The following is an 18,160-nucleotide window of genomic DNA, read 5'->3' on the forward strand; positions in this document are numbered from 1 at the left end:
AAATCTTTGAAATTGTTGGATGTTATAGATGTGTGTGTGTGTGTATATAAGTATTTCCATTTTTTCCCCCTTTTTTTATTGGTTATCAACACCTCATTTGTGATCTATCAGTGAAACCTATTTTTCCCAGTTTTCCTGACCTCTCTCCTCTCGAGTTCTTAAAGCAAAAGGTCATACACACCATATGGTGTGTTTCTTTAACAATATCTATCCATTGTGTCACGGTGGGAGGGTCTTTTTGTAGCCATTTCCTAGTGATAGCCTTTTTACTGGCTGCCAGTAGGACCTTTTAAGAGGTACTTTTCTCTAATGTGTAAGTTATCAGGTATTTCACCCAAATACAAAGACAATCATGTTTGTTCTATGTCAAATCCCATTATTTTTTCAGTGTTAGATCTTATTTCTCCCCAGTAATGTTCGATTGCGGGGCAGGACCAAAAGATATGAGAGTGATCCACCCTTGATAGCCCGCATTCTCTCCAATAAGGGTGTAGGGAGCCAGTCTGTTTTGATTTCAGTTTAGGTGTTATGCAGAAACGTATAACATTCTTCCAACAGAATTCTCTCCATGACTGAGTTGGTGGAGCTTTGTTGAGTCTCAAATATGTTCAACCATATTTCATCAGTTATTTCAATGTTAAGTTCCTCCTCCCATTTCTTTTTAATATAGTTTGTAGAATGTTTCTTTGAGGATTAAATACCCAAGTAAATATTTGAAATATGTTTTTTGTTACTCCCTAAGTTGTATGCATTAGTGAATAGTTGGGTCAATCACTTTTATCTCCCTTAAGAAATAGTGTCTGTAAAAATCTTGTTTATCCAAGCCATGTTTTTTTTCTTAGGTCCTGGAAGTTATCTAGGTCCCCATTCCTTATAATTGTACTGCATGATGTGATGCCTTTCTGCATCCACTGTTTAAATCTGCTATCCTGAATTGCAGGGATGAAGCTGGGGTCGTATGTGGGCCAACTCAGCAGTTTGACCTCTGTCTAAATGATTTTGCTTAACTACCCTTAACCATGTCTTCAGAGAGAAATGAATCCACTGATTTTGTCTATTGTATATTTCTATTACCATGTCCTTATTTCCCAAAACTGATTGTATGGGTGTCTCTGTCAAAGTAGTCTCCATGTCTTTCCATTTGGATTCATATTCTGAATTGCACCAACACACCAGAGGTCTCAATTGGGCTGACAAAATAATATTTTAGGTTTGGTAAGGCCATATACCTCCACTGTTTTTTTGTAATTGTAATGTTGTATATCTACTTATTGGTCTCTTACTGTTCCAGAAAAACCTTGATATCCATTTATCCCATTCCCTAAACTGTTTAGGCAGGATGTCTATGGGGAGTGATTGGAACAAATACAGTAACCTCGGCAGGATGTTCATTTTGACTGTTTCGATTCTACTTCTAAGATCCAGCTTGTCCTGTTTTGTTAGTAAAGCCCATTTTAAATGGAAATACTGTGTTGAAAATGTGATTTTGTGGGTGAGCAAAATAGTAACCGAGTAAAACATAATTCAGTACTTGTATTTTGGTATAATGACCAGGCCATGGCTACATCCAGAGCATTCAGCAGATCTTGAATTATAATTTGAGTATGTCCTGACTGTGAACTACAACCCTGTTTACAATGGATATGTTGTCCTACGTGTGTTCATTTGGGAAAAGGTGCATTCTGTATTTTTTTCAGTCTAGTTATATTTTGCTGACTTGTTGAGCCATGCGGTTACTTTGAGGAGCTATGGAAACCGGAAATTACTTCATGTGGTCTCGCGTTTTTGATCACGAACCGGAACAAACGAAGCAAATGTCTAGCCGTGTTGTGATTAAGCATCGCCAGTCATATGCAGACATTCAGCATGGGTGTTCGTTTAATTTAAAACAGGATCTATGAAGGGGAACGAGAGTTCAGAGTAGCACATGCGATATCAATTGTATGTATTTGTAACATTTGTCTAAAGAAAAGGGAATACCGCCAAAGCAAGCAACAATATTGTAACCGGATTCGTAGGACATTGTGTACAACAGTGTAAGATATTTTAGTATTCGTTGTTTGTTTTTACCGATATTTGATGTTGTTTTAGAAGAACTATGAAAGGGCCCTCTTATGCATTCTCTAGTCGAAGGAAGAGTGGTGCGACAAGGCTGTTGTGGTCACTGTTTGGTGCCTGCCTTGTTGCTGCAGTCATCGGGTACAAACCAGTGGTCATAGTTCATGGGTTGTTCGACAGCTCTGGAGAATTTGTGGAATTGCTTCGATTCATCAATCAGGTGAGTGTTTGAAAAGATATCACCACGGTCCACACATCTAGCTAAAGAAAGATTGCTTATGGGAAATAATGAACGCCTGTTCGGCTATGTAACTCCAGAACAGATCTGGCAGGTAGAGTTATGTAGAATGTATGTGTAAGGCCCATACCAGTATCTTAAACGGGCAATCTTTGGGTAATTTCCATGTTTGTACATGGTGTTTCCATTGTGCTTCTGGAACCTGGACGCGCGCCTCAGTTTACTCATACCAAACATTACTGTGGTCTGCTTGAGAATAACAGGAGACTACGGGGGTTTTATGAGAACTTTGGTCGCTACAATTTTTCCATTTTCGTTAGGGCTGGTACAAGTGTCACCTTGTTATTTTATGAAGGCTATATTTAAGAAATAATGCCCGAGGTGTGCTATATGGCCAATATACCACGGCTAAGGGCTGTTCTTACCATGACGCAACTTGGAGTGCTTGGATACAGCCCATACTGGCCATATACCACAAACCCCCGTGAGGCCGTATTGCTATTAAACTGGTTACCAATATAATTACAGCAGTACAAAAAAAAAAAAAAATGGTCATACCCATCTGCTATAAACTGGGTGGTTCGAGCCCTGAATGCTGACGACAGACAGTTTAATAGCAATAAGGTACCTCGGAGATTTGTGAAAAGGCCAAATACCACGGCGGTATCCAGGCACTCAGCTTTTCACCTCGTGCGTTATTGCTTAAATATACCACGGCTGTCAGCCAATCAGCATTCAGGGCTCGAACCACCCAGTTTCTAATATGAAATCAGCTGTTTGTCACCAGTCTTATCAGCTGAGTTCTTCATGAATACTAGGGAAATAGGCTGTTGATTTTTGCCAGATTCCAGAGCAAAATGTTCCTGACATAATGTTTCCTAATCATCCCCCCTGGCCTTGGTGTGCACACAACAAAACAATCTTCAGGATTACGATCCTTGGGATCATTCTCCTTTTTTTAAGATCAACAATTCATTCAACCTGAAAATACTTACATGGCTCCAGGGGGGATTTTTTTTCTAGCTAGCTGTTATAAGATGGGGAGGAGACTAAAGAGGAGATATGCATGTTCTTACAGTTTTCAACATAGCAACATCTCACGTTTCCCCTCTCCTTGAAGATGATCTCTTCCGGGCTCCCACATTGTTTAAGTGGTTCCCCACCCTCTAACCACATTTTATAATGACTATAAACAACTTAAATGTCAGAGCGGAAACTACTGTAATGGACAGAAGTTAATGTGTAACTTGATGGCAATCCACACTGGATTTCAGGTGTGAGAATGTACAAGGTTTCACAGGGGCTTTTTGATACACTGTGAGGTCCACTACTTCCAAACTGCCTGATGATCAATATTGGAAACATCACCTTAATAGACTCCTATTTCTTAGTAATGTAGTAATACATTTCCAAAGGATAGACTTATGTGATAACACAACAAGCTGAGGCATTTCAACCTATGCCTTTTTGGCCCCTGCTGAAAAACCAATAAGTCTTGGCTTTGTTTTTGTATAATCAATTCTGTCAGTTGAGGCATTATTTTGTCATTATTAACATCATATTTTCACTCATTTTGTCTGATGCTCCCACAGTCCTAGCTTTATAGAACGTTAATCGATGAGGCTATCTTTGTGATAGTGCTTTAATCTGTCCCATCCTCATCTTCTTCTGAAAGTCTCACCCAGGAACCAATGTGTCAGTCTTCGACCTGTTCGACCGCAGCTCCAGCCTACAGCCGCTATGGAAACAAGTGGAGGGCTTCAAGGCTGCCATCTATCCCATCATGCAAAATGCTGCAGATGGGGTCCACTTCATCTGCTACTCTCAAGGTTTGAGTGTATAATTAGCATTTGTTTGGTTCCATTTTGAATCTTTATACATTTAACGTGGGCTATAATTTCACCTCATGTTTCTACAATGAAATGGGAACGCATGTACAGGTAACTGACTACTGGAAATACTTGAGTAAATGAGGGATACAAAGTATATTGAAAGCAAACTCCACACAAGTGTGGTTCCTGAGTTAGTTAAGCTTTGGATCATGTATAAAAATGCGGGATGGGCCGTTATTTTGGCTAGCATGGCTATGCCCCCATCCCACCGTGCACGGGTGTCACTGAGCAGTTTGACAAGCATGAAAATGATGTAAACCATATGCCATGGACGTCTTACACTTCAGCTCCACTATACACGCCATGTTGCTTTGCCATCAGTGTCGCGTCAATGTGACGTTCTACCTGCTACACGGAGTTGTTGTTTTGAGAGCAGAGGGGGAGAGCTTCTTTATTCTATTTTCCTCTACTGTACCACATTCATATATTGTGCGGAAGTACAATAGCTTTGGTCCAGTTTTTCGCAAGGACTCATTCAATTGTTGCTGGTGGTTGTCCTCTAATTACCCCAGTAACATTGTAAACATAGTCAGTCTAGCTAGCTAGAGTTTCTGCTAGTAGCTTCTTGACTTCATAGATCTTAGTAAAATAACCTGTGGTGTATGCAACCAAAATCAACTTTATTTTCAACTTTATTTATCATTATTTCAATTCACAAGATGGAATGAACAGTCTTTAGCTATAGAGAATTGAGCCTCTGCATTTCTTGAGCTTGGAAGCTGCAATTGGATGTGATGCAACGCGAGCGCAACATGGGCAGTATAGCAGCTTTCATTGATTTCAAAGGCAGCATTCCCTCGATGGCTGATGGCAATGCCGGACGCCCATGGCTGCAGGGCCATCGGTCACCAGATCTCAACCCAATGGAACACTTATGGGAGATTCTAGAATGGTGGCTGAGACTGCTTTTTCAACCACCATAAACAAAATGAAAAATACCATAATTTGCTGTGGAGGAATGGTGTCTGATCCCTCCAATAGAGTTCCAGACACTTGTTGAATATATGCCAAGGAGCATTGAATGAGTTCTGGCTCGTGGTGGCCCAATGCCCTATTATTACACTTTATGTTGGTGTTGCCTTTATTTTGGCATTTACCTGTATTTACCGCCACTCTTGTTCTGTTCCAGGTGGACTGATTTGCAGAGGGATCCTATCTACTCTCCCTGATCACAATGTCCACTCCTTCATCTCTCTGTCCTCACCTCAGGCTGGACAGTATGGAGGTAAGCGTTCACTAGAAGCCATCAACTTGATCTTTGTGCTCAACAGCCAACATCATTGTTTGAAACATGGTACATTTTCACCCTGGCTCCCAGCGTCTGCTGAGGCCTGAACTAAACAGAGACTGGTCTTTTCTCTTGTTTCTGTTCAGACACAAACTACCTGAAGTACCTCTTCCCCCAATTCATGAAGTTCAACCTGTTCCATTTCTGCTACACCTCAGTGGGCCAAAGGATATCTATCTGCAACTTCTGGAAAGGTTAGTAGGCTGAGCAGAGGATTGGGCAATACAAGGGTTGTGGACTCGCTGAAGGTAGAGGAATTTTCTATATCCGATGACCTATGCCACGGGTTTCTCAAGGAGTCAACATGGATATATTGATGATATGTGGTTGGAGTTGAAGTTGAAGTTCGACTAAAGTGTATGTTTTCTCTTGCAGACCCCCATCACATGGACATGTATGTGAACAGCAGTGATTATCTGGCTTTATTGAACAGCGAGAGGACAAATCCCAATTCAACAGGTCAGCAACTCTGCCCATATTGCTGTGGGTTCTATATTAATCCACTATTTCAGAGAAGGGTTAGTCTGACTACTCTATTGCTGCTGAGTCAATGTCAGGGGTTGTATTGCTCTGGATTTTATTGGAAAACTTTGCTCATTGTACAGCATTATGTAATTACAATATTATATACAGTGCCTTCAGAAAGTATTCACACACCTTGACTTTTTCCACATTGTTGTGGTACAGCCTGAATTTAAAATGGATTCAATTGAGATTTTGTCGTCACTGGCCTACACACAATACCCCATAATGTCAAAGTGGAATTATGTTATTAATTTCTTTACAAATTACAAATGAAAAGGTGAAATGTCTTCAGTAAGTATTCAACCCATTTGTTATGGCAAGCCTAAATAAGTTCACCAGTAAAACATTTGTTTAAAAAGTTACATAAGTTGCATGGACTCACTCTGTGTGCCATAATAGTGTTTAACATGATTTTTGAATGATTACCTCATCTCTGTACCATACACATACAATTATCTTTAAGGTCAATCAGTGAATTTCAAACACAGATTCAACCACAAAGACCAGGGAGGTTTTCCAATATCTCACAAAGAAGGGCACCAATTGGTAAATGGGTAAAAATAAAATAAAAAGCAGACATTGAAATCAAACACAACATATTACTAAGTACCACTCTCCATATATTCAAGCATAGTGGTGGCTGCATCATGTTATGGGTATGCTTGTAATCATTAAGGACTGGGGAGTTTTTCAGGATTTAAAAAAAAACAGAATGGAGCTAAGCACAGGCTTTATCCTAGATGAAAACCTGGTTGTCTGCTTTCCACCAGAATCTGGGAGATTAATTTACATTTCAGCAGGACAATAATTTAAAACACAAGACCAAATCTACATGGGAGTTGCCAAGAAGACCGTGAATGTTCCTGAGTGGCCGAGTTACAGTTTATACTTAAATCTATGGCAAGACCTGAAAATGGTTGTCTACCAATGATCAACAACCACACAGAGCTTGAAGAATTTTGAAAATAATACTGGGCAAATGTTGCACAATCCAGGTGTGCTAAGCTTGTAGACGTACACAGAAATACTCACAGCTGTAATCGCTGCCAACAGTGAATCTAACATGTATTGGCTCGGGGTTGAATACTTTATGTAAATGAGATATTTCTGTATTTCATTTTCAATATATTTGCAAAAATCTCACACAAATTATCATTACGGGGTATTGTATGTAGATGGGTTAGGGTAAAAAAAAAAAAAAAAAAAGGTTTTAATCAATTTTGAATTCAGCCTGTAACAATAATGTGGAATAATTGAAGGGGTATGAATAATTTCTGAAGGCAGTGTAGTTAGGATATGATATTATTTTTCACACAGTGTGGAAGAAGAACTTCCTACGTATCAAGAAGCTGGTCTTAATCGGGGGGCCAGACGATGGAGTCATCACACCCTGGCAGTCCAGGTGACTAGTTCCTCTTTCCTAAAGAGTGTAATATTCTTACTCATCTATATTCTGTTAAAGCATTGTTTCCATTCTATCTGCTTAACAGGAAGTGTTTTGTTTTAAATGGAGACCGCTAAGAAGAATCTTCTCTCTCCACTTTAATATATGAGGCATTTGTTTCCTAGAGAGATTATACACTACATGACCAAAAGTATGTGGACACCTGCTTGTCAAACATCTAATTACAAAATAATGGGCGTTAATATGGAGTTGTCCCCCCCCCCCCCCGACAACTGTCAGCAACGGGTGTGGCTGAAATAGCCAAATCCACTCATTTGAAGGGGTGTCTACATACTATATACACTGCTCAAAAAAATAAAGCGAACACTTAAACAACACAATGTAACTCCAAGTCAATCACACTTCTGTGAAATCAAACTGTCCACTTAGGAAGCAACACTGATTGACAATACATTTCACATGCTGTTGTGCAAATGGAATAGACAACAGGTGGAAATTATAGGCAATTAGCAAGACACCCCCAATAAAGGAGTGGTTCTGCAGGTGGTGACCACAGACCACTTCTCAGTTCCTATGCTTCCTGGCTGATGTTTTGGTCACTTTTGAATGCTGGCGGTGCCTTCACTCTAGTGGTAGCATGAGACGGAGTCTACAACCCACACAAGTGGCTCTGGTAGTGCAGCTCATCCAGGATGGCACATCAATGTGAGCTGTGGCAAGAAGGTTTGCTGTGTCTGTCAGCGTAGTGTCCAGAGCACGGAGGCGCTACCAGGAGACAGGCCAGTACATCAGGAGACGTGGAGGAGGCCGTAGGAGGGCAACAACCCAGCAGCAGGACCTCTACCTCCGCCTTTGTGCAAGGAGGAGCAGGAGGAGCACTGCCAGAGCCCTGCAAAATGACCTCCAGCAGGCCACAAATGTGCATGTGTCTGCTCAAACGGTCAGAAACAGACTCCATGAGGGTGGTATGAGGGCCCGACGTCCACAGGTGGGGGTTGTGCTTACAGCCCAACACCGTGCAGGACGTTTGGCATTTGCCAGAGAACAAATTCGCCACTGGCGCCCTGTGCTCTTCACAGGTGAAAGCAGGTTCACACTGAGCACATGTGACAGAGTCTGGAGATGCCGTGGAGAACGTTCTGCTGCCTGCAACATCCTCCAGCATGACCGGTTTGGCGGTGGGTTAGTCATGGTGTGGGGTGGCATTTCTTTGGGGGGCCGCACAGCCCTCCATGTGCTCGCCAGAGGTAGCCTGACTGCCATTAGGTAGCGAGATGAGATCCTCAGACCCCTTGTGAGACCATATGCTGGTGCGGTTGGCCCTGGGTTCCTCCTAATGCAAGACAATGCTAGACCTCATGTGGCTGGAGTGTGTCAGCAGTTCCTGCAAGAGGAAGGCATTGATGCTATGGACTGGCCCGCCCGTTCCCCAGACCTGAATCCAATTGAGCACATCTGGGACATCATGTCTCGCTCCATCAACCAACGCCACGTTGCACCACAGACTGTCCAGGAGTTGGCGGATGCTTTAGTCCAGGTCTAGGAGGAGATCCCTCGGGAGACCATCCGCCACCTCATCAGGAGCATGCCCAGGAGTTGTAGGGAGGTCATACAGGCACGTGGAGGCCACACACACTACTGAGCCTCATTTTGACTTGTTTTAAGGACATTACATCAATGTTGGATCAGCCTGTAGTGTGGTTTTCCACTTTTAATTTTGAGTGTGATTCCAAATCCAGACCTCATATATATATATATATATATACTATACACAGCAAAAAAACACTCTCTCAGCAAAAAAGGAAACGTCCTCTCACTGTCATCTGCGTTTTCTTTTCAGCAAACTTAACATGTGTAAGTATTTGTATAAACATAATAAGATTCAACAACTGAGACATAAACTGAGCAAGTTCCACAGACATGTGACTAACAGAAATGGAATAATGTGTCCCTGAACAAAGGAGGGGGCAAAATCAAAAGTAACAGTCAGTATCTGGTGTGGCCACCAGCTGCATTAAGTACTGCAGTGCATCTCCTCCTCATGGACTGTACCAGATTTGCCAGTTCTTGCTGTGAGATGTTACCCCACTCTTCCACCAAGGCACCTGCAAGTTCCTGGACATTTCTGAAGGGAATGGCCTTAGCCTTCACCCTCCGATCCAACAGGTCCCAGACGTGTTCAATGGGATTGAGATCCGGGCTCTTTGCTGGCCATGGCAGAACACTGACATTCCTGTCTTGCAGGAAATCACGCACAGAACAAGCAGTATGGCTGGTGGCATTGTCATGCTGGAGGGTCATGTCAGGATGAGCCTCCAGGAAGGGTACCACATGAGGGAGGAGGATTTCTTCCCTGTAACGCACAGCGTTGAGAATGCCTGCAATGACAACAAAACCGCGACTCGTCAGTGAAGAGCACTTTTTGCCAGTCCTGTCTGGTCCAGCGACGGTGGGTTTGTGCCCATAGACGACATTGCCGGTGATGTCTGGTGAGGACCTGCCTTACAACAGGCCTACAAGCCCTCAGTCCAGCCTCTCTCAGCCTATTGCGGACAGTCTGAGCACTGATGGAGGGATTGTGCGTTCCTGGTGTAACTCGGGCGGTTGTTGTTGCCATGCTGCACCTGTCCCGCAGGTGTGAAGTTCGGATGTACCGATCCTGTGCAGGTGTTGTTACACGTGGTCTGCCACTGCAAGGATGATCAGCTGTCCGTCCTGTCTCCCTGTTGTCTTAGGCGTCTCGCAGTACGGACATTGCAATTTATTGCCCTGGCCACATCTGCAGTCCTCATGCCTCCTTGCAGGATGCCTAACGCACGTTCACGCAGATGAGCAGGGCCTGGGCATCTTTCTTTTGGTGATTTTCAGAGTCAGTAGAATGGCCTCTTTAGTGTCCTAAGTTTTCATAACTGTGACCTTAATTGCCTACCGTCTGTAAGCTGTTAGTGTCTTAACGACCGTACCACAAGTGCATGTTCATTCATTGTTTATGGTTCATTGAACAAGCATGGGAAACAGTGTTTAAACCCTTTACAATGAAGATCTGTGAAGTTATTTTTGATTTTTACGAATTATCTTTGAAAGACAGGGTCCTGAAAAAGTAACGTTTCTTTTTTTGTTGTGTGTGGGTAGGTACACACACACACACAGAGAAACAGTTGAAGTCGGAAGTTTACATACACTTAGGTTGGAGTCATTAAAACTAGTTTTTCAACCACTCCACAAAAGTCAAAAGTTTACTAAGTCGACTGTGCCTTTAAACAGCTTGGAAAATTCCAGAAAATGATGTCATGGCTTTAGAAGCTTCTGATAGGCTAATTGACATAATTTGAGTCAATTGGAGGTGTACCTGTGGATGTATTTCAAGGCCTACCTTCAAACTCAGTGAACCGTGAAGCACGGGGGTGGCAGCATCATGTTGTGGGGGTGCTTTGCTGCAGGAGGGACTGGTGCACTTCACAACATAGATGGCATCATGAGGAGGAAAAATATGTGGAAATATTGAAGCAACATCTCAAGACATCAGTCAGGAAGTTAAAGCTTGGTCGTAAATGGGTCTTCCAAATGGACAATGACCCCAAGCATACTTCCAAAGTTGTGGCAAAATGGCTTAAGGACAAAGTCAAGGTATTGGAGTGGCCATCACAAAGCCCTGACCTCAATACTATAGAAAATTTGTGGGCAGAACTCAAAAAGGATGTGTGAGCAAGGAGGCCTACAAACCTGACTCGGTTACACCAGCTTTGTCAGGAGGAATGGGCCAAAATTCACCCAACTTATTTTAGGAAGCTTGTGAAAGGCTACCTGAAACGTTTGACCCACGTTATAACATTTTAAAGGCAATGCTACCAAATACTAATGTAAACTTCTGACCCACTGGGAATGTGATGAAAGAAATAAAAGCTGAAATAAATCATTCTCTCTACTATTATTCTGACATTTCACATTCTTAAAATAAAGTGGTGAGCCTAACTGACCAAAGACAGGGAATTTTTACTAGGATTAAATGTCAGGAATTGTGAAAAACTGAGTTTAAATGTATTTGGCTAAGGTGTATGTAAACTTCCTACTTCAACGTGTGTGTGTGTGTGTGTGTATGGATGGATGTATAGATATGTGTATGTTATTCATTCAAGGTCATCCACTCACTGGTTCCCTCCCTTCTTTTTTACTTTTTAGTCAGTTTGGATTTTACGATGACAACGAGACTGTCGTTGAGATAAAGGACCAGGATGTAAGTTATTTTAGACCATTGTTGTGTGTAAATATGACACTAGATGCTATGTATATTGATGCTTGATGTTATCTCATAATGATTCATTGCATTCTTCTCCTTCTTTCCCAGTTATATTTGAGAGATGTGTTTGGTCTGAAGACCCTAAATGCTCGCGGGGACCTGTTCCTGTGCTCCATGGCTGGAGTAGAGCACATCAATTGGCACTCCAATTACACAGTGTTCAACGCCTGCATTGAAAAGTGGCTTGTCTAGAGCTGACTTCTCCACCAAACAGCATCACAAGAACAGTCACATTTCATACAATCGTTACAGTGAAATGCACACACCTACTCATGCACACGTTTTTACTTCTGCAGTGTGATACTCATATGTCCACTGTGTGTGAAACTTTCATTGTGAACTACATCTTATGTTCTTAGATTTCTGTGAGAATGATTCAAAACATCATTACCCTCGTATATCCGTGTGTGTCTGTGTGTTTTACCCACACATACCTCAAAGTATCACACAACAGTGCCTGACTGAGTGACATCCGGTACATTTGCAGACCCACTGCTCAGTTCATCTCATTGCTAAAGTGACTTTTACCATTGGTTTTAGCTGGTAACAAATGTATTTTTAACCTGTAAAGTAAACCGTTGTTCATTGCTAAGCCACCCGGCAGACCGTTGCAGTAGAAATCATGCCATTAGTTTTGTGTTACCCATGTCTCTGTGTTCCATTATGTGTTTACAAACTGAAGTGCTATGGCACACTGCCTCTAGTGATTGTGCTAAAAGGGGGGGAGTGGATAGAAAAAAGGGAAGAGCTACTGGAGACAAAAAAATAAGAATATGAGAAAGGAAGGAGGGTTTAGGAATGGATGGAAGGGGAGAAGAATGCCAGTGCTATGACGTAATTTCCCTGTCCACTTGAGCATAATGTATGTGACATACCTGTACCTCTCGTTGCAATTCGGTATCTCAGGCTTTTGATCAAACCTATGTCTGTTTTTGTCAAAGGAATTTTTTATTTTTAACTTGACTGTTTGTTATAGGTGTTTTTTTTATTGTATGACAAGGGGGATTGCCTGTGGGACTATAGAGTAATTTCACTAAGTTAAAATGTGAATTAAGATGGCAAGCATTGCACAAAGATTGAAAATGTTATCTGCTGAAATGTAATTTGATGTGAACTTAAAATGAGACTCAGATTGTTATATTTTTATCGTTGACATTGCAGTATTAAGTGTATGTATTTTAATATTGTCACACTCTTCCTGGTTTATGTTCTGCTTCTAAGGGAAGTTTTAAAATTGACATTGCATAAATCAATAGATTACTAAAAGGGATACTTTTCTGGGTTCTCTGAGTTCTTTACATTGCATTTAAGGTTTAACACTTGTGGGAATTGGCCTATAGGGGTAAATTGAAATGTTTCTTACAGAATAAATGTTAAATGCATAACCATAGTAGCAATTGAAAGGGAACAGTTTGAAGGTAATGGGGAAATGATTAGACCAAAGGTGAGGACACAACACTTCACAAGACTGAATCCAAATGTTACGCTTGAATTTATGTGCATTTTACATTTACTGTACTTTCTGCTGCATTTGTTAACAAAATCAGAAAATACTCTGGATACATTTAGTAACAAGGCTATTCCTGGAAAATGTGGAAATGGAAAATATGGGGTAGGTGCAACATAAGACAAAATTACAAGGGTTTTAATGCTCTGAAGGTGACCATCCCTTCGGCTGTAAATGTCTACCGTGTCCACATTGTGTTCGGATTCCCTTTTCCCAAGCTATATTCAAATGCCAGTATGTATTCTACAAATGATATAATAGGTCAAATATAGCAACTGATGGCAGTAGCGTCGTCCGGGTTAGGGGAGGGTTTGGCCGGCAGGGATGTTCTTGTCCCATTGCTCTCTAGAGACTCCTGTGGTGGCCGGGTGCATGCACGCTGACACGGTCGCCTGGTGTACGGTGTTTCCTCCAACACATTGGTGTGGCTGGCTTCCAGGTTACACGGGCATTGTGTCAAGAAGCAGTCTGGCTTGGTTGGGTTGTGTTTCGGAGGACGCATGGCTCTCTACCTTCACCTCTCCCGTACGGGAGTTGCAGCGATGAGACAAGACTGTAACTAACAATTGGATACCGGAGAAAAAGGGGTAACTGTAAAAATATACAAATACACTGAAGGCCATGAAAGAACTAAGACATTTTCCGCTTCCAGGAATTGTGTACAGATCCTTGCAACATGGGGCTGTGCATTATCTTGATGAAACATGAGGTGATGGCGGCAGAAGAATGGTACGACAATGGCCCTCAGGATCTCTTCACATTATGTCTCTGCGTTAAAACTGCCATCGATAAAATGCAATTGTGTTTGTTGTCCATAGCTTATGCCTGCCCATACCATAACCCCACCGCCACCATGGGGCACTCCGTTCACAACGTTGACATCAGCAAACCGCTCGCCCACACAACGCCATACATGCTGTCTGTCATCTGCCTGGTACAGTTCGACGTTGAACATTTGCCCTCTGAAGTCGGTTATGACGCCGAACTGCAGTCAGGTCAAGACCCTGGTGAGGACTACGAGCACGCAGATGAGCTTCCCTGAGACGGTTTCTGACAGTTTGTGCAGAAATTCTTTGGTTGTGCAAACCCACAGATTCATCAGCTGTCCGGGTGGCTGGTCTCAGAGGTCCTAGCTCTAGAAAGAGGCCCGGATTTCCAATTCCCAGTTGGAGCTCATTTATTCCCGACTTCCCAGTTTTCTTGAACTCACTGAAGTCAAGTTTTCACAGTTCTGCGTTAACAGTTGTTTTGTGCGCGGCACAAATCATGCTTCATTGACAGCATGGCCAATGTTGAATGCTTATCATTTTAAACTAGGAAACAAGCCCCTTAATCACAGATTTGGGACCCCACAGCCACTCCATTGAATAGCAGGCGAGTGATTGCTTTGCAATGCTTGTAGAGTTAGCCACTGTCACTGATTCCTTCCAAACCACTCATTGTTGAATTGGCAATTTCCAACTTGATGTGTAATGTTTATGTCCAATGGCCGATGATCACCAATACGTTTTATCTATAATTTCTCTTCATTATTTCTAATTTATTTTTATATAACCTTTATTTAACTAGGCAAGTCAGTGAAGAACAAATTCTTATTTAAAATGACGGCCTACCCCGGCCAAACCTGGACGACGCTGGGCCAATTGTGCGCCGCCCTATGTGACTCCCAATCACGTCCGGTTGTGATACAGCCTGGAATCGAGCCAGGGTCTGTAGTGACGCCTCTAGCACTGAGATGCAGTGCCTTAGACCACTTTCATATGACAAAGATTAAAAAGGATTTGCCAGTAGATTGTCAACTTGATTCATGATGATGACTGCTAGCTAAGATTTTGAAAGTATGATGTTGACATGATCAGTCCAATCAAAGCTACTGTACATGTAACGTGATTTGACATCATTTAATCTGTGCCAATGACCTTGAGCCTTCTTGAATGGGCACTTCTAATGTAACTCTATGGCAGCACCCAAGGGCCTAGAATTTTCCATGTCTACCCTTAGACTTGGTGGTGATGTAGTGTCCCCATGAGTGACAGAACACTGAGCCAATCACGGCGCAACGCTCCGTATTTTCTGCTGGCTTGCACCACCACCTCAGAAAGCACTGAGCTAGGCTAAAACACCTGCATTTTGGAGCTGCTTTACTCAAGAAAACAAAAAAGAGACCATGTTTGTATGCAGCTTTATTAACTCAATGATATATTTGTAAAAAAAATATGCAAACTGACATGTGACACACACAGTGCCTTGCAAAAGTATTCAACCCCCTTGGCGTTTTTCCTATTTTGTTGCGTTACAACCTGTAATTTAAATGGATTTGGATTTCATGTAATGGACATACACAAAATAGTCCAAATTGGTGAAGTGAAATTTAAAAAATTACTTTTTAAAAAAAATGCATATGTATTCACCCCCTTTGCTATGAAGCCCCTAAATAATATCTGGTGCAACCAATTACCTAAAGAAGTCACATAATTAGTTAGATTGCACACAGGTGGACTTTATTTATGTGTCACATGATCTCAGTATACAGTTGAAGTCGGAAGTTTACATACACTTAGTTTGGAGTCATTAAAACTTGTTTTTCAACCACTCCACAAATTTCTTGTTAACAAACTATAGTTTTGTCAAGTCTGTTAGGACATCTACTTTGTGCTTGACACAAGTAATTTTTCCAACAATTGTTTACAGACAGATTATTTCACTTATAATTCACTGTATCACAATTCCAGTGGGTCAGAAGTTTACATACACTAAGTTGACTGTGCCTTTAAACAGCTTGGAAAATTCCAGCAAATGATGTCATGGCTTTAGAAGCTTCTGATAGGCTAATTGACATCATTTGAGTCAATTGGAGGTGTACCTGTGGATGTATTTCAAGGCCAACCTTCAAACTCAGTGCCTCTTTGCTTGACATTATGGGAAAATCAAAAGAGATCAGCCAAGACCTCATAAAAAAATTGTAGACCTCCACAAGTCTGGTTCATCCTTGGGAGCAATTTCCAAACGCCTGAAGGTACCACGTTCATCTGTACAAACAATAGTACGCAAGTGTAAACACCATGGGACCATGCAGCGGTCATGCCGCTCAGGAAGGAGAGCGGTATGTCTCCTAGAGTTGAACATACTTTGGTACGAAAAGTGCAAATCAATCCCAGAACAACAGCAAAGGACCTTGTGAAGATGCTGGAGGAAACAGGTACAAAAGTATCTATATCCACAGTAAAACGAGTCCTACATCAACATAACCTGAAAGGTTACTCAGCAAGGAAGAAGCCACTGCTCCAAAACCGCCATAAAAAAGCCAGACTACGGTTTGCAACTGCACATGGGGACAAAGATCGTACTTTTTGGAGAAATTTCCTCTGGTCTAATGAAACAAAAATAGAACTGTTTGGTCGTAATGACCATCGTTATGATTGGAGGAAAAAGGGGGAGGCTTGCAAGCCGAAGAACACCATCCCAACCATAAAGCACGGGGGTGGCAGCATCATGTTGGGGGGTGCTTTGCTGCAGGAGGGACTGCTGCACCACAAAATAGATGGCATCATGAGGCAGGAAAATGATGTTGATATATTGAAGCAACATCTCAAGACATCAGTCAGGAAGTTAAAGCTTGGTTGCAAATGGGTCTTCCAAATGGACAATGACCCCAAGCATGCTTGCAGAGTTGTGGCAAAATGGTTTGAGGACAACAAAGTCAAGGTATTGGAGTGGTTATCATAAAGATCTGACCTCAATCATATAGAAAATGTTTGGGCAGAACTGGAAAAGCGTGTGCGAGCAAGGAGGCCTACAGACCTGACTCAGTTACACCAGCTCTGTCAGGAGGAATGGGCTAAAATTCACCCAACTTATTGTGGGAAGCTTATCGAAGGCTACCCGAAATGCTTGACCCCAGTTAAACAATTTAAAGGCAAAGCTACCAAATACTAATTGAGTGCATGTATGTAATGCATGTATGTAATGAAAGAAACAAAAGCTGAAATAAAACATTCTCTCCTATTATTCTGACATTTCACATTTTTTAAATAAAGTGGTGATCCTAACTGACCTAAGACAGGGAATTTTTACTAGGATTAAATGTTAGGAATTGTGAAAAACTGAGTTTAAATGTATTTGGCTAAGGTGTATGTAAATTTCCGACTTCAACTGTAGTTGGCTCACAAAGGACTTGTAGGCTCAATGTTCTCATACGAAACACAAACGGTTTTGTTCCACAAGTGCATCTGTTGCACCTGACTAATCAAATGACCTGTGAAGTCTTAAACAGTGCATTCAGGAAGTATTCTGACCCCTTGACTTTTTCCACATTTTGTTACGTTACAGCCATATTCTAAAATGTATTAAATTGCTTTTTTTCCCTCATCGATCTACACACAATACCCCATAATGACCAAGCAAAAGCTGGTTTGTATTAATTTTAGCAAATTAAATAAATAAATAAGTTAGCATAAGTATTTTAGACCCTTTACTCAGTACTTTGTTGAAGCACCTTTGACTAGTCTCCCAGTCCCTGCCGCTGAAAAACATCCACACAGCATGATGCTGCCACCACCATGCATCACCATAGAGATGGTGCCAGGTTTCCTTCAGACGTGACGCTTGGAATTCGGGCCAAACAGTTCAATCTTGGTTTCATCAGATCTTGTTTCTCATGTTCAGAGTCCTTTAGGTGCCTCCAAGCGGGCTGTCATGTGCCTTTTACTGAGGAGTGGCTTCCGTCTGGCCACTCTACCATAAAGGCCTGATTGGTGGAGTGCTGCCGAGATGGTTGTCCTTTTGGAAGGTCCTCCCATCTCCATAGAGGAACTCTGGAGCTCTATCAGAGTGACCATCAGGTTCTTGGTCACCTCTCTGACCAAGGGCCTTCTCCCCCGATTGGTCAGTTTGGCCGAGCGGCCAACTCTAGGAAGAGTCTTGGTGGTTCCAAACTTCTTCCATTTAAGA

General features: G+C 42.0%; 1 protein-coding gene across 1 annotated transcript; it reads left to right on the forward strand.

Annotated features, from left to right (window-relative positions):
- Positions 1 to 1,776: 1,776 nt before the first annotated feature.
- Positions 1,777 to 12,973, forward strand: LOC106588210 (lysosomal thioesterase PPT2-A). Its single transcript, XM_014176981.3, has 8 exons — positions 1,777 to 2,278; positions 3,972 to 4,125; positions 5,318 to 5,413; positions 5,563 to 5,670; positions 5,852 to 5,935; positions 7,319 to 7,403; positions 11,586 to 11,640; positions 11,752 to 12,973. Exons 1-8 carry the CDS (start codon positions 2,099 to 2,101, stop codon positions 11,893 to 11,895), a joined length of 906 nt encoding a protein of 301 aa, XP_014032456.3. The 5' UTR covers positions 1,777 to 2,098; the 3' UTR covers positions 11,896 to 12,973.
- The last annotated feature ends 5,187 nt before the right edge of the window (positions 12,974 to 18,160 follow it).

The sequence above is a fragment of the Salmo salar genome, chromosome 27 (assembly GCF_965601325.2).
Source record: "Salmo salar chromosome 27, fSalSal1, whole genome shotgun sequence".
Taxonomy (NCBI): Eukaryota; Metazoa; Chordata; class Actinopteri; order Salmoniformes; family Salmonidae; genus Salmo; species Salmo salar.

Bases quoted from the DNA above. Each gene is read 5' to 3' on its own strand.
- LOC106588210 (XM_014176981.3), top strand. From the start codon at position 2,099: ATGAAAGGGCCCTCTTATGCATTCTCTAGTCGAAGGAAGAGTGGTGCG. The intron at 5,414-5,562 runs GTAAGCGTTCAC...GTTTCTGTTCAG, and splicing joins TCAGGCTGGACAGTATGGAG to ACACAAACTACCTGAAGTAC. The intron at 11,641-11,751 runs GTAAGTTATTTT...CTTCTTTCCCAG, and splicing joins TTGAGATAAAGGACCAGGAT to TTATATTTGAGAGATGTGTT.